Source organism: Stegostoma tigrinum, chromosome 1, assembly GCF_030684315.1.
Source record: "Stegostoma tigrinum isolate sSteTig4 chromosome 1, sSteTig4.hap1, whole genome shotgun sequence".
In the NCBI taxonomy this organism is placed as follows: domain Eukaryota; kingdom Metazoa; phylum Chordata; class Chondrichthyes; order Orectolobiformes; family Stegostomatidae; genus Stegostoma; species Stegostoma tigrinum.
The window spans coordinates 30334913-30352482 of NC_081354.1; the positions used below are offsets into that span (position 1 = coordinate 30334913).

The 17570-nt window shown below is 41.1% G+C and overlaps 1 protein-coding gene across 2 annotated transcripts in view; it reads right to left on the reverse strand.

Annotated features, from left to right (window-relative positions):
- intu (inturned planar cell polarity protein) overlaps positions 1-17570 on the reverse strand; it is a 139877-nt gene that overhangs the window by 104188 nt on the left and 18119 nt on the right. For both annotated transcript variants that reach the window (XM_048536378.1, XM_048536370.1), the window contains one exon: positions 3453-4048. In XM_048536378.1, coding sequence (XP_048392335.1) covers positions 3453-4048 — 596 coding nt within the window. The remainder of the gene's footprint in view (positions 1-3452; positions 4049-17570) is intronic.

The following is a 17570-nucleotide window of genomic DNA, read 5'->3' on the forward strand; positions in this document are numbered from 1 at the left end:
GTGCCATACTACCACTGTGCCACCCTTGTCTGCGGGTTTGATGGTGAGGTTGGGGTTGGACCGGAGGGAGCGGAGGGCTGCCCGTTCTGCGGGGGAGAGGTTGGAGTGGGTGAGAGGGGTGGAGAGGTTGAGGCGGTTCTAAGCAGTTGTCTTTATTCAATCATAAGTCATTACTAGATTCACTTTCATTGTAAAATGTAGATCGTGTCAATTTTGGAAGTCAGCCTCAGCTTTAAAGTCTAAAATAGGATAAATTGCATTGCTGCACACTAGATTCCACAGATGTTCTTTAAATTGCTATATACTGCTAACACTGACAGCTTATTTAAAGCAATATGCAGTAATTAGAAAAGGTGATCAAATTTTTTCACAGATACAGATGGTTCAAGAGAAACAAACAGTCTGAATTCAAAACCGGAAAAAAAATCTCCTGCTGCTTGGTAACCATGATACTGAAGGCCTCCTGCAGCATTGGCTTGCTGATCTTCACCTCCCCAGTTCTCCTTCAAAGTAGTATCATAGGATAATTCTTATGAAATTCACAATTAGGGTTGTGTTGTTCCCAGGATAGCTTTATTCAGTGCCAGTAGTAATCGTTGTCACCATACAACTGACTGCAAAATCCAGGCCAAAGGTATCAAGCATTTCCAGATGCTTAGGAATCAAAGAACCAAAAAAGGTTACACAGTAGAAAGTAATTTGCTCCATCAAATCTCTGTTGGTGCTACTTATGTATAAGCTCCCTTGCATACAACAATTCCATGTATACAGTGCCCGTAACAAAGTAATATGTCCTGGGAATTCAGAGAAGCCTACTCAGCCAAAAATTGACAATGTACCAAAGAAAGAAGTAAAAAGATTAGTTAAAGTGATATGTTTTAAGAAGAGACAAGTATATAGTTTTCAGGAGGGAATTCTAGAACTTAGTGCTGGACAATGCTGGAACATTGATGGACAAAGTGGGAAATGTATGAAAGACTAGAATTAAAAGAAAAGTAGTATTCTGGATAAAGTAGTAAGAAGTTATAGAAGAAGAATGGGATGAGCCATGGAGGAATTTCAATACAGGGACGGATACTTTAAAAAAATGCAGACACTGAACAGGAACTTGTGCAAGTAAGGAAGCAAAACAATGATGATGTGCCAGATTGGTGTGCATTAGGTTACAAGCAGCAGAGTTTTGTATGAAATACTGAGGTCTGGAGGTAACAAAAGCATAATGACAGCTTCGGCAGATTTGGGACTGAGCTGTGGTGGAGGCCGGCAGTATTATAGAGATTATAATAAGTGGTCATTGGGATATATTCAAATTCAGGAAAAGGAATCACAAAGGACTCAAGAAATTACAATGATCCAGAGAGTGTAACTGAATGAATTGCTGCAGCTGTGAGCTGACTAGTCCTTAGGTTCTGATGGATGCTATCTTAGGGCCTTAAAAGAAGTGGCTAGTGAGGTAGTTGATGCACTGATGTCTACTTTCCAAAGTTCTCTAGATTCAGGGAGGCTTTCTTTTGATTTAAACAAAAGACTTAATTTAGCTATGTTTCAAAGGGAGACAGAAAGCAGGAAATTATAAGCCAGTTAACATATAGGGAAGATGATGTTAGAAGGCATAAGTAAAGTCGTTATAATAGGTCACGTCCATGATTTTGAGAAACAAAAGTCATGTTCAACCAACTTATTGCCACTCTTCATAGTAACATGTGCTTTGCATAAAAGGGGAACTGGTGGATGTGCTGCACTTTGATTAAGCTGCCACAATCAGGGTTCTCACTGTGGTGGATAACATTTTGGCGTGGATACAAGATTGATTAGCTAACAGAAAGAATAGAGTAGGCAAGAATGGGTCATTTTCTGGTATATAAAGGTATAATCAGTTGGGTGCCACTGAACCCTCAACTTTGTCCAAATCATTTATGTAAATTATATGAAGTGATTGAAGGTATGGTTGCTAAGTTACCTGACAATACAGAAACAAGTAGGAAAACAAGTTCCGAAGAAGGCAAAAGAGGCAATAATGGAATATAAATAGGTCAAGTGAGTGGCCAAAGATCTGGCAAATGGAGTACATTGTGAAAAACTGTGAAGTTGTTCATTTTGCCAGGAAAGTTGTTTTTTTAAAATGTGACCTCATGGTAAGAGATGGCAGAGCTCCAAGATGCAGAGAGATGTGAATATCTAGTGGAGGAAATTGCAAATGGTTAGTACATAAGTACAGGAAGTAATTTGGAAAACTAATGTTATTGTTTATTATGAGAGGAATTAAATTCAAAAGTAGAGAAGTTTTATTTGATTTATTATTGTCACATATACCTAAGTACAGTGAAAAGTTGTGTTTTACATGCAGTATAGGCAGATCATAACAGACAAAGATCATAGGGCGATTGAACAGAGCGACAAATACAAAGTTATGGCTGCAAAGAAGTTGCACAAAAAGCAAGATCAACATTAAATTTGAAATTTGAGACGTCCTTTCAGGAGTGTAATAACAATGGGGAAGAAGCAGTTCTTGAATTGTTGGTATGTGTGTTTAAGCTTTTATTATCTTCTGCCTGACAGAAGAAATTGGTAGTGATTATAACAGGGGTCGGAGGAGTTTTTGATGATGTTGGCTGCGTTTCAGCTGCAACAAGAAGTGCAGATGGCGTCAATGGATGGAGGTTGGCTTGTGAGATGGTCAGGGCTGTGTTCACAACTTTTTGTAGTTTCTGAAGGTATGCTTCAGTTGTACAGGACACTGGTGAGGCCACATCTGGAATAGTGGTCTCCTTATTCAAGGAAGGACTAAGTGCATTAGAAGCAGTTTGGAGGGGGTTTACTAGACAATTGGCTATTTTAGCAACAGCTTGTATGCCATATTGATCTAGTCTGCCAATGGTCTTTGCTACTTAATTCGTGATCCACCATGGAATTGGAGTTTCCTGTTGTGTAAAATTGGAAGAAGAAGAGAAATAAAACAAACAAAACCAAACACTTGCAATCTAGAGCGCCACTTGAACCCAGGACTTTCTGACTCCGATGATAGCATGACCGAATGGCTAACATAGCTAAAAACAGGCAACAAATCCACTTTGATTGAGTAGAGTGGAACTCTTAACCATAAAGTAGCACGTGGAAAATTTGCAGAATAAAAGACAGCCAGATAGTCTGGAACCCATTTTCATAATGTACAACCCAAACTACTTCTAAATCCATAGCCAAATTCTCAGGACCATTATAAAATTATTCTCTGGCAATATCTACAGTGTACCTAGTATTACAACACATTCATCTGTAAAGCACTTCAGAACAGTTGTAACAGACTTGAAATGTCAACACTTTTTTTCTTCCCTGATGCTACCAAACCTTAGTTTCTCCACTATTTTCTGCTTTTATTTCAGAATTACAGTACTCGCAATATTTTGTTTTTCGAGAGATATCTTAATTGCGTAAATAAATATTTTCATACTTACCGATTAATATTTGACCACTTTTCATAGCAGCACTGCCATAGGCCAAACTGTGTACAACAAGTCGCTCTTCTGTTGTTACTTTTGTGTCTGTTAATCTATCAGACTGCTTTCCTGCCACTGGCTTTCTCCTTGAAGGCTGGTGAATAATTCCTACAAAGGCCTCCAGAAGCTTTGTCCCTTTGTTCAGCGATTTGTCACTTATTTTGTTTGGATTAACATAAACATACACATCTTTATAAGTAACCTGCCCTGAAACACCAACTTTGGGATTTGTCTGATGCTTTAGTATTGAAGCAGGTACTGGTGTGTGACTACTTCTCCGTTCATTGGCTCTGCTGCAAGAATGGGTGCGCTTTACCTTTTTCTTCTTTAAAACATTAGCAAGCTTTTTAAGTTTGTGTTCATGTCTGCAAGACTCCCTTGGTGTGTGGTCTGAAATTACTTCTGCCTCACTGTCACTAAATCTGACACAATTGATCAGATGTGCTGAAGTCGAATTAGCTTGGATTAGCACGTCTTCCTCTCCTTCACTCAGCTCCAGGTAGAATAGCTCACCATTCGTCTGCACATCATCCAGCCACTCTGGTTCAAGATCACTGCAAAAAAAAAAACAAGCAACAGAGATGAAAGAAAAGGAACAGGACGAAAGCATCAAAGTTCATTTGATGGCAGCTCATGCTCTGGTTCATTATAGGCTGCATAATTCACCAAGTTGTCTAAAACCATGAGAGAAGGAAAATTCAAATACAATTGTTTAGAATATTGCTGAACAACAGTTTCACAATCAATATCAAAGTTAGAATAATTCAACAAATGCTATCCTGTATTTTGTTCTCCATCAACAGCATCTCTAACTCACTTCCACTGTGGCCAGTTGTCACTCTGCACAAGTGTTAAGTAGCTTGCGGATAGAAAACAGTAAAGTTCTCACTATTCAAATGAGGCGAAGAATTTAATATTCAACTAGCACGGTCTTCAAAACAGCTGCATCCTTTCTTTCTTTTTGACTATCGTTGCCAACAGGTAGACAACAGTGTTAAATGCACTTGAACTAACCAATTGAAAATTTAGACAACATATAATTGATTCTTTTTGTTACAACTGATTCAACCGTTTCAAAATCACTATCGTAATGTCAGAATTGGGGATGTTCACTGATGAATGCATAATATTTAATACTATTCACAACACTTCAGACACTGAAGCAGGAACAAAACAAATTGCTGGAAAAGCATCGATGTCAAAACTATCACAATTAATGCTTTGGGTCCGGTGACTCTTCCTCAGAACTGATGGTAGCTGGGAAAATATCAGTTTATATGCAGAAAATAGGGAGGGGGATGTGGTAGGGCATAAACGAAAGGATAAAAGGATAGAGTCCAAAGAGAGAGAAGAGCAGTTGGATAGATAAAGGAGTTGATAACAATCTGGCTAGGAGGGTGAATAGCTGTTAACGGAGACTGTTAGTGACTAACAATAAGTAGTGCGTAATGACAGGCTGTGAGATTACAAGGCCTGGTGTATGGGGTAGGGGCCTAGGACATGGGCGAGTTTAGACCATAAAATTATTGAACATTGTATTGAGTCTGGAGGGTTGCAGGGCCCCCAGATGGCAAATGAGGTATTGTTCTTCCAGGAACAAAAACAGATGTTGCTGGAAAAGCTCAGCAGGTCTGACAGCATCTGTGAAGAAAAAATAAAATCAGTTAATGTTTTGGGTCCGGTGGCCCTTCCTCAGAAGTTGCTGTAGTTCTTCCAGTTTGCGCTCAGCATCGCTGGAACACTTCAGCAAGCCAGAGACGGATGTTGGCCAGGAAACAGAGTGGTGTGTTAACGTGGCGGGCAACTGGAAGCTCAGGGCTTTTTTTTGTGAGCAGAACGTAGATGTTCCGTGAAGCAGTCACCCATGCTACCCTTCGTCTCCCCAGTGTAGAGGAAACCACGTTGTGAGCAGCAAATGCAGTAGCCTAGATTCTGGGAAGTGTAGGTGAAGTGTTGCTTCACCTGGAGGGTATGTTTGGGCCCTTGGATATTGAGGAGGGAGGAGTTAAACAGGTAGCTGTTGAAGAGAAAGGTCCTGTGTGGAGGAGCGGTGTTAGGAACGAAGGAGAAATGGACCAGGGTGTCCTGGAGGAAATGGTGTCTGCAGAAGGGGAATGGGTGTCTGGTTGTGACATCTCACTGGAGGTGGTAGAAATAGCTGCTGGTGGGATGTTAGATAAGGACAAGGGAAACCTTATTGCTGTTGCGCGAGGGAAGAGAAGAAGTTGGGACATGGGTTGGACCTGGTTGAGGGCCCTGTCAATAACAGTGCTGGGGAATCCTTTGTTGAGGAAGAAGGTGGACATTTCATAGGCTCCCTTGTTGAAGTTCACCTCATCTGAACATATGCAATGGAGACGGAGGAATTGAGAGAATGGGGTGGAGTCTTTGTAGGAAGCAGAGGGAGAGAATGTATAGTCTAGACAGCTGTGGGAGTGAGTAGGTTTATAGTGGATATTAGTGGTCAGCCTATCACCAGAAACGGAAACAAGAGATTTCGAGGAAGGGAAGGGAAGAGTCAGGAGATAGACCAGGGTGGAAAATGGAAACGAAAATCAATGGACTTTTCCAATTCCGGACAAGAGAGGGAAGCAGCACTGATGATATCTTTGATATATTGGAGAAAGAGTTGTGGGTGGGGACCGGAATAGGATTAGAACAAAGAGTGTTCCACGTACCCCATAAAGAGACAGGCATAACTGGGGTCCATGCGGGTACCCTTCTGACCTGAAGAAAATGACAGGAGATAAAAGAGAAGTTACTGAGGGTGAGCACAAGCTCGGCCAAGTGGAGGAGGGTGGTGGTGGGGGAGGATGATGGTTTAGGTCTTTGCTCCAGGAAGAAGCAGACAGACAATCTTAAGACCCTCCTGTTGGGAAATGGACATGTAAAAGGGACTGCATGGAGCGTGCAAACTGGAAATTTTGAAACTGGTGTCAAGCATTAGAAGAATCATGGATATACGTGGTCAGGGATTAGACCACGGGAGAGAAGACTGAGTCAAGGTAGGAAGAGAGAAGTCTGTGGGGCAGGAGCAGGATGAAACAATGGGTCTGTCTGGACAGTCCTGTTTGTGGATTTTTGGAAGGAGGTAGAAGTGAGCTGTGCAGGGCGAGGGGACAGGTCACCAGATGAAACGAGATCAGTTACCATAGTTGATACAATGGCCTGATGTGTTATGGTCGGGTCATGGTCCACGGGAAGAAAGGAAGTGGTGTCAGAGACCTGCCAATGAGACTCTGCATTGCAGAGGTCAGTACGCCACACTACAACAGCATGACCCTTACTGACAGGCTGGAAAACAAAGTCAGAGTTATAACTAAGTGCACAAGGGCACGGAGGGAGATAGACTGGATTTGGTCAGGGGGCAAAGAAATCGAGGCAACCAATGTCATATCGACAGTTCTTAGTGAACAGATTGAATGCAGGTAAAGTCCAGAGGGAGGGGTGAAGGGGTCCATGGGACAGGGAAAAGACTCTCGTCCAAAGAAAGGGGCATGGAGGCGATAAGCCTGTTGATAAAGGGTGGTGCTGCTGTAGTCTGACCTCGACATTACAGAGGGTGAGCGCCAGTTCTCAGATACGTCCTCCTATCTTCCCCTGGGCCATGACCCCACTATGACATATCATGCCACTGGATCAACTACCTTCAACATTCTATTCTTTCACTATGAATGCAGAGTGGCAGCAGTGGGTATACCATCTCTAAGATGCAGTGCAATAATTCACTAGGATCCTTGAATAGGGCCTTCCAAACCAAAGACCTTTACCATCTAGAAGGACAAAGACAACACATGCATGGGAACATCACTACCTGCACAGTTTCCTTCTAAGTCCACCACCGTCATGACTTGGAACTATACTGTTGATCTAAGGTTTTGGAGTAGATCTGTAGCTTGGGTTGTGGGTGTTGAGGTTGGTTGGCTTGCCGACTTGGTTTGTTGTTCCACAAACATTTCGTTACCATGCTTGGCAACATCCTCAGTGCAGCCTCTGGGTTGTGGGTTTTAAACTCTGGGGTCTGTTGTGATGGATTGCCTCACTTCCACGTTTCCTCCGTCATGAATGTATATGGGGTCGAGGTCAATGTCTTTATTAATAGACTGCTTCATGGAGTGCTATGCTTCCAGGAATTCTTGTGCCTGTCTCTGGGTCTTGGTGTTGTCCCAGTCGAAGCCGTGGTTCTCCTTGTCCATGTGGATTGAGTATTGGTCGTGTCTTTTGGTAGCCAGTTGGTGTTCATGTACTCTTGTTATTAGTTTCCTTCCTGTTTGTCCAATGTAATGTTGCTCGCAGTCTCTGCAGGGGATCTTGTAGATGACATCGGTCCTGTCCATGGCAGGGAGGGGGTCTCTAGTTCGGCTGAGCACTTGTCATAGGGTTGATGTGGGTTTGTGTGCCACACTGATGCCCAGCAACTGTAGAAGTCTTGTGATGAGTTCTGATGGGTTCCTGATGTAGGGTAGTGTGATGAGCATGTCGGGGCGTGTAGAATCTTTCTGATGCTGTTCCTGTAGGCATCTCCTGACCCAGTTCTTTGGATATCCATTATCCTTGAATACTTGGAAGAGGTATTCTTCTTACCCAAAAAAAACAACAACAATAGAACTGACACATGGACAAGGAACCTCTCTGACAGGAAACTGACAGCAGCGGAAAAAGCCGCTCTCACCTGGGGACTGAACTACAACTACAGGGACGCCAACAAAACGGAATGTCTAGCTACACTGGAAGCCACACTCAAGGCCAACAACATTAACGAAGAAACACAGCAAACTATAAGACAGACAGTAGTCCCGACACTAAATCAGAAAGAGGGAACACAACACCCTCAACACTTGGGAAAGACAAGCCGAGGACAGATTAAAGAAAGACAAGAACATCACTATACTACCTGCAGACAAAGGGCACATGACAGTGATAATGAATAAAAAGACTACCTCTCCAAAGCACAAGCACTGCTCACTAACAAGAACACGTACCGGCCAGTACAAACTGAGCTGACACCACAACTAGTCAACAAACTACAAGCTACTTAAACAAACAGGATGGATCAACAAAGCAGACTTCTTAAGAATGAAACCCATAGGAAACAACACACCGCGATTCTACGGCCTCCCTAAAGTGCACAAACCGGAAGTCCCCCTCAGACCCATAGTCTCCCTACCAGGCATTCTATCACACAGATTAGCCAGAGAACTACAAAGAAGACTCAAGCACCAAGTCAACAAATCACCCCACTCCATCCATTCAACCCAAGAATTCCTCAACTCCAAAAGACATAAAGATAGAGGGTGAAGAGACCAACGTATCATTTGATGTCACCGCCCTAGTCATGTCAATAGACATACCACTAGCAAGGGAAACAATGACAATACTACTTTAACAAGAACACGACCCCAGTAAAACCATCTCCAAGAACAACATGCTTAAACTACTGCACCTATGCCTGACCACCCACTTCACCTTCAATGGCCAAACTTACAAGCAAATCCATAGGACACCCATGGGATCGTCCATCTCCAGATTCATAGCATAAGCAGTGATGCAAAGACCAGAAAGGACTGCCCTTCCGCAAATCCAACCTAAACTATGGATACGCTACGTAGACGACACCTTTGTCATCAGTAAATGGACCAAATTAGAAGAGATATAGAAACTCATAAACACCCTCACCACAATAAAATTCAGAGAGGAAGAGAAGAACAAACAACACCCATTCCTGGACGTCATCGTCGAGCACAAGACAAACAGGGAACTGCAAACAAAATACATCGAAAAGCCACACACACAGACCAGGTATTGAACCTCAACAGTAACGATCTCAGCACTCACAAATGAAGCTGCATGCAAACACTATTTAAAAGGGAAACAACACACTGCAGCAACATAGAACCAAGCCAAGAGGAGAAGGACTACCTCTTCAAAGTGTTCAAGGATAATGGATATCCAAAGAACTGGGTCAGGAGATGCCTACAGGAACAGCATCAAAGATTCTACACGCCCTGACACGCTCACACTACCCTACATCAGGAACACGTCAGAACTCACCACAAGACTTCTACGACCAATGGGCATCAGTGGCACACAAACCCACATCAACCCTACGACAAGGGCTCAGACAAACTAGAGACCCACTCCCTGCCATGTACAGGACTAATGTCATCTGCAAGATCGCCTGCAGAGACTGCGAGAAACACTACCTTGGACAAACAGGAAGGAAACTAACAACAAGAGTACATGAACACCAACTGGCTACAAGAAGACACGACCAATACTTACTCACCTCAATCCACATGGACAAGGAGAACCACGGCTTTGACTGGGACATCACCAAGATCCTGGGACAGGCTAGGCAGAGACAAGTATGAGAATTCCTGGAAGCACAGCACTCCACGAAGCAGGCTATTAATAAACACATTGAACTCGACCCCATATACATTCCACAACGGAGGAAACGCAGAAGTGAGGCAATCTATCGCAACGGACCTCAGAGTTTAAAAACCAGGCAGGAAAACACACTGACGCTTCATCAGAGTCTGCACTGAGGATGTTACCAAGCACAGTAACGAAATGTCTGCGGACCAACAAACCAGGTCGGCGAGCCAACGTACCTCAATATACTGTTGATCCTTCATTGTCATGGAGTCACAATCCTTAAATTCCCCTCCTAACAGCTCCACTGGTGTCCTGCACCCCACAGATTGCAACAGTTTAAGGTAACAGCTCACCATCACCCTCTCCATCAGTTAAGATGGGTAATAAATGCTGACCTAGCCAGAAATGCTCACATTCTCTTAAACCAATAAAGAAAAACATTCTTAGAAAGCATCCACCACAGCATATAATGGCAAAAAGTGTGCGTGTACCAAATACATAATGCACTGCAGGAACTCACGAAGCTTTCCTTGATAGCATTTTCTGAACTGAGTGACCTCTAACACCAGAGATCAAAGGCAAAGTAAGTGCATGGAAGTAATATCTGCATGTTTTCCTCTAATTTAGATATTATCCTAACCTGAAACTGTTGTGCCATTCTTTCAGTGTCACTGAGCTAAAATATTGGAACTGTCTTCATAGCAGCACTGTGGGTGCATCTACACCAGACACTGCAGCAGTTCAAGCCAGCATCTTGTCATCTCCCTCCGCATGGCAATGAATCTTTTTAAAACAAAGGTTAAGACTTCTATTTATTCTCGAACTTCTAGTCTTTCTAGACTTCTAGAATTGCACCACTCAAATTTCATGTGTTAAGCAAAAGATTTTATAGTAGAAAGATTAAATCAAGCAAGTGTGACTAATTAAATGTAATATTTCAAACAGTTATTCCCTAAGACTGAGAATCTCAGCTGTCACTTCTCATATTACTTTTATTTTCACCCAAGAATTTCCCTAGTTTCCAGAATGTCAAGGATTCTTCCACCTTTTGTTAAGGCCAAATTAGGGTGTGCCACAGCTCTCAGCAATTCATTATTAGTGTTCCTAAATTCTTCGAAAGGTATGAGATTTCTTGGGATCCTTCCACTAGTATCTGGTCAGGTGACCCTCTAACTCTTTTTAAAGCATATCCGTATTGGGGACACTCCAGCTCAAGCATGGGCCTCACTGCTTTCCATCTCAGTAACTCCAAAAATCAGATTGCTTCTGATGGTCTTTTGTCTTCAGTCTCAGCTACTTCCAAGAATCCACAGGTTGCAGCTTTCTCTGAGATAGTAGGAACTGCCGATGCTGGAGTCTGAGATAACAAGGTATGGAGTTGGATGATCACAGCAGGCCAGGCAGCATCACAGGAGCAGGAAAGTGGAAAGGGTCCAGACCCAAAACATCAGCTTTCCTGCTCCTCTACTGCTGCCTGGCCTGCTGTGTTCATTCAGGTCCAGACTTTGTTATTGCAGCTTTCTCTGCCTGCTTCCAATTGTTCCAGCTCCATACTGTAACTGCCTATATTTGAGAAAATAAAAAAAACTATCCCCATGGCAACATGCCCACACCCTGATGTACCAGTTAGAGGTTTAAAGTAATGACTGTTATCTTCCAAAACATTTCATTGATTCTGGGAAATGAATAATTTAATGAACCCAACTGCAGACATCTATTCCCTACCAAGACTTAAACAGCCACTGTTTAATGTTTTCCTACATCTAAGTCTGAGACTACTAAATAAACAGAATATTTTGGAATTCCAATCACTTTAAGTCACTTTACAGGCACCTCCTCCAAAACAAATGTTTGATTATCTTATTTTGACAAAACTTCAATCCCTGAACTTAGAAGTTATATTCTTAGAACATTTCAAAACAGGAAATTAGTTATTTTTACAACAAGTGTACCACAAATGCTCAAATTTCATGATTGAAAAGTATTTCAAAATTCTGACATTGATTGAAGGAAAGACAATAATTTAAAATGGAAATTATATGGGCACTTGAGGCAAATCCATACACGGCTATGTGGTTAATGCAGGAGGATGAAACTAACAGGACTGCTTGACACAAAGTTGGCATGGGCTCAAGTGGTTCATTGGTGTTGTCCTGTGCCATAATCATGCTGACTCTAGAAGTTTCAACTGCCATAATTTTCACTAGTTTGGCTGATGTTCATAAATCCCCACTTGTATATGTTGCAGGAAAGTCCAGTTATCAAGGCCAGAAAAAAAAAGAGAGCAAATGCCCAGTTCTTTGGTTTTGAAATCTGCTTTTTTTCTGTTGCTATCTGTAGTGCAGCTAATTCATGCAAAATATACTGACTTCAGTTGATTTCTTCCAAATTTTGTATCGTTGTTTCAGATGTTCAAAGTGAAATGACTTGTAAATTCCAACTCCTAAACTACTTATTACTATTTTGGTTTGGACTCAGATTGGAATTTCCACTAATTAACCTGTTAGACCTACTCCCTTGACCCATTAGAGATTTGTAGTTCCAATGTTTCAATGGGTTACAGGATTCACAAAAATTAGCTTACAGAAAAAGTTCCACTGGGCTAATCCATTTCAACATTAAGAATATATATTGGAAAATTGCATAAAAGAATGGAAAAGTAACAGGTTTCATATCCACAGTATTCTGTTCAAAATTATTTCAAGCAGATGCGAAGTAGACTTTTTAAAACCCATGGAATCCAAATCAAAGTAGTGTTTTGAAAAAAAAAGATTTTATGGTGAATAAACTTGTTTGTTTCGCCAACTATAATCATGCATTCATCTTCTGGCTGGTTCAACAGAGTCACAAAAGTAAGTTACTATCTGCTGTGTCTATCCCAGATTTGCAGCATTTGATTGATATATCAGGTATCCACTGGTTTTCTCTCATCCAGCCTACCAGTATCCCATCAAAAAACTATAATCAATCAAACTTGATTTCCCTATCATTATTCCATGTTAACTCTGCCAATTCATAATACAATCTTCCCAGTGTCAGTTACCACGTCCTTACTAATGATAAAAACATTATACATATTACTCATTACTATGATTTTGTTTTTGTTCTTTTCCCTCTTTCTTAAAATAGTTGGGTTACATCTGCATCCAATTCAATAGGATCATTTTAAAATCTCAGGAATTTTGAAAGATCAAAACCAATGCATTAAATACTTCGGCCTTTATTTCTTCACTGTCACTGGTTAAAATCTTCACACTCCATTCTGAACAGCACTGTGGGCGTACCTACACCACATGGACCAAAGTGTTTCAAGAAAGCAACTAGTCATCTTTTCCCCCACCAAGGCAATTCAGGATGGGAAATAAATGACGTTGTAGCCAGTGATGCTCACATCCACGAATAATTTTTTTAAAAAGCCACTTCTTTTTGAAATGTTAGGACATAAATCGAGGGGTTTTGTTAGATTTTATTCCTATTGATTTCTCCAGATTTATCTCTTCACCAATACTATACTGCTCTCACTTGTTTCAGGAATACTCTGTATTAAAATATTTGTCATTTCCTTATTCACAAGGAAGTTTTCCTGTCATCTGTACCAAACCCACATTATTTACACTGTTGATTTTTGTATATTGATAACAGCCTTTATAATTTATTTTTTACTCCTTGTCAGTTTACTCCCATTCCATTTTATTTCCATAAATCCAGCAGATTACTGAGAAATTACAAAATCTACCCAGTCTTCAGGTTTATAACATTTTAGCAATGTTACAAGTCTTTTTCCACAATCTAACAATAACTTCTCATGGTTGGGATATTTTTCCATCTTAGATTATTTTTAAAGGGATTGATAACTTGCAATAAATAATGAATTATGTCTTTAAATATTTGCCACTGATAATCAGCCATCACACCCTTTAATCTGTGTTCCCAATTTCAGCCAATTCAGATTTAAGACCATAGTTTTGGACTTAACAGTGTCACTCTCAAACACATTATAAAATTCTCACGTCCCTGATCCAGCTGATTTTTACTCAAGTTGTTATCCTGCTAACTGTAGTTTGCGAAACATTTCTCTGCACAAATTGATTATTGTATTTCCACTTGTTGCAAGTGACCACACTTCGAATAAAAAATACTTCATCGGATGTTCTGAGTTTGTGAAAGTCACTTCACAAACACAGAAGTTCTTTTCGCTCATGCCAAGTAGCGGGAAAAAATAGAAAAAGGAACTCACCAATCATCAGGAAACTGACAAATATATTCAATTCAAAAAACAATTAATTTTCAGAAAGGTCACAGCAGAGGAAGCATGTAGTAATGTGGCAAAAGTGAAAACATACCAGAAAATGTAGGAATTATATATTAGTAAATTGCTATTCATTTTTAGCATGTGTATGATCCCCTAAATCTTCCCAATACTTGTGCACTACCTAGAAGGTACAGGTCAGGGATGTAATGGAATGCGTAAACAAAAACACAAAATGCCAGAGAAACTCAGGTCTAGCAGCATCTGTGGCAAGAGAACCAGAGTAAATGTTTCAAGTCTGATATGACAGATTTCCAGCATGCAGAGTATTTTGCTTTTACTTGCGTCATGAAATCATATCCACTTGCTGGATGAGTACAGCTTCAACAACATTCAAGAAACTTCACACCATCTATGACAAAACAGCCCACTTGACTGGCCTCTCCATCCACCTCCTTCAACAGTCACCCACCTCATAGAGCAGTGATAGCATTATGTACCACATACAAGATATATTACAGCAACTGACCAAAACTGCTTCAAAAGCATTTTACAAACTAGTGGCCATACCATCTAGAAGGAAAAGGACAGCAGATGAGAACACCACCATCTGCAAGTTCTACATCTTGTCACACACCAACTAGACTTGGAGCTATAGTTCTTCACTGTTACTGGGTCAAAATCCTGGGCCTTCCTTCCCACCATCACATCATTATATCTCCAACCTAAGGACTGCAGCAATTTAAGGCAACAGCTCATTATCACTTCCAAGGCCAATTAGGGATAGGCAATAAGTACTGGCTCAGTTAGTGACATCCATACCCCATGAATGGATATAAAGAAAAGTGCAACTAATGTTTAGTGATAATGGGAACTGCAGATGCTGGAGAATCCAAGATAACAAAGTGTGAAGCTGGATGAACACAGCAGGCCAAGCAGCATCTCAGGAGCACAAAAGCTGATGTTTCTGGGCCTAGACCCTTCATCAGAGAGCATCACTCTCTGATGAAGGGTCTCGGCCCGAAACATCAGCTTTTGTGCTCCTGAGATGCTGCTTGGCCTGCTGTGTTCATCCAGCTTCACACTTTGTTATCTAGCAACTAATGTTTACATCCGTCCCAAATAAATAGTTTGTTTTCAAAGAAAAATATTGTAAACAGTGAATGATGCTTAGGAATTGTATCTTTGCACAATACACAGATCAGGAAAAAGCAGTTATTTGAGTAAACATAGAACCATGAAACGGGGATAGTAGGAACTGCCGATGCTGGAGAATCTGAGATAACAAGGTGTACAGCAGGCCAAGCAGCAGAGGAGCAGGAAAGCTGATGAAATTTTCTGAAGAACAAAGAAAATTACAGCACAGGAATAGGCCCTTCGGCCCTCCAAGCCTGCGCCGATCGAGATCCTCTGTCTAACCTGTCATCTATTTTCTAAGGGTCTGTGTCCATTTGCTCCCCGCCCATCCATGTACCTGTCCAGATATATCTTAAAAGACCCTAACGTGTCTGCATCTACCACCTCCGCTGGCAATGCATTCCAGGCACCCACCACCCTCTGCGTAAAGAACTTTCCACACATATCTCCCATAAACTTTCCTCCCCTCACTTCGAACTCAGGAAGGGTCCAGACCCAAAACATCAGCTTTCCTGTTCCGCTGATGCTGCTTGGCCTGCTGTGTTCATCCAGCTTTACACTTTGTTACCATGAAACAGGTAGGTCATGCATCACCTCGAGCCTGTTATGTTTCACAATTGTTGTTAACACTGAAGTCTATTTGGCCCATTGTGCCCAGGTCATCTCCCTGCAAAAGCAAGTCCCCTAATTGTGATCATTTGTCCTATTCCTGAAATCCACCATTCTCTCTTACAAGCCATGATTGAATCTGTCTTCATCTCTCACTTGCGCAATGCATTCCACAGCCTAATCACCTGCAATGTAAAACAATTACTCATAACTTTTACTAATTACCTTAAATCTGTCTAAGACTCAAAAGAACTGCGGATGCTAACAATCAGAAACAAAAACAGAAATTGCTGGAAAAGCTCAACATGTTTGGCAGCATCTGCACAGAGAAATCAGATTTAACGTTTTAGGTTGACATCTTAAATCGGTGTCCTGGTTCTCAGCCTAGTATTTCTTCATCTATTCTGTCTGCACTTAAGTTTGAGCAACACAGTCAAATCTCCCCTCAGAGTAACCCAGATAACTGTAGGTTCACAATTCTGAAACTTCCTAGTAAACCTTTCATCCGAAGCCTTCACATCTTCATAAGTACAGTGTTCATAAATTAGACAGAATACTTTGGCTGAGGCCAAACCAGCATTTCATTAAAAAAAAACTTATAATTATGTCTTTGTTTTAGTTCTCATGGCCTCTATATATAAACAGCAGAATGTCTTTTCTTACCACATTCTCAACCATCTCTTTTCCTGCATCCCTGGTGACAAGTATACCTTTTATTTTGTATTGCATCTGTTTGTTCTTCATAACAAAGTATAGCATTTCACACTTCTACGAATTAAATTTTACCTGCCACATGCTATTTCACCAACCTACATCCTATTGAAGTCTCCTACTGAAGTCCTCCAATGGAGACACACGAATTTGTTATTCTTGCAGAGGAACTCAAAGCCACCATCCATCGCCTCAAGTGAACAAATAATTTTTTTTAAATCAGAGGGATTGAAGTTAATAAACTAAATTATTCAACAATGGACAATGTCATATGACCAAAACACCTCTACATTTTAAAGGGTTTAATGAAAAATATCAGAACTCTTAAAATCAGTCTGATTCCACCTGCCAGAATTGCAACTTCCTTGAAATCTAGTTTCCAGAAAGATTCCTATAATAGTATGAAAATTAAACTGACGACAAACATCACTGCACATGCTATCACTGACTTTGATGAAATTCTTCAGCTCTTGCCTTCAACCATCCAGGTTCACCTGAACTTTACATCCTTAGTGAAGGAAGCATCACTGAACTCTGATGAACATTATCAATTCATGTGAAAATCAATGTAAATATTTTTAGCTTGCATCTTTCTTGTATGCACTTGAAAAGTCTAGTGAGAGCCACTCGGGTTTGAATGTATGAATAAGTAACACTCCCGGTTTAGGGCCAAGCAAGTTTTCTGCAAGTCATCTTTAAACTGACTTCGCTAAAGGAAAGAAAACTGCAACCTTTTGCAAAGTAAGCCACTGATTACAACAGCAGAGGAGGACAGAGGTTCAGCCTGCCTCTCTCCCAATCTGTCTACTTGATACTCCATATTACGATTAGGGAATTAATCCTAGAATCCCTGCAGTGTGGAAACAGGCCCTTCGGCCCAGCAAGTCCACACTGAATTTCAGAGCGTCCCACCCAGAGCATCCCCCTATAAACCCACCTATTGTACACATCCCTGAACACTATGGGCAAATTTAGCATCACCAATCCACCTC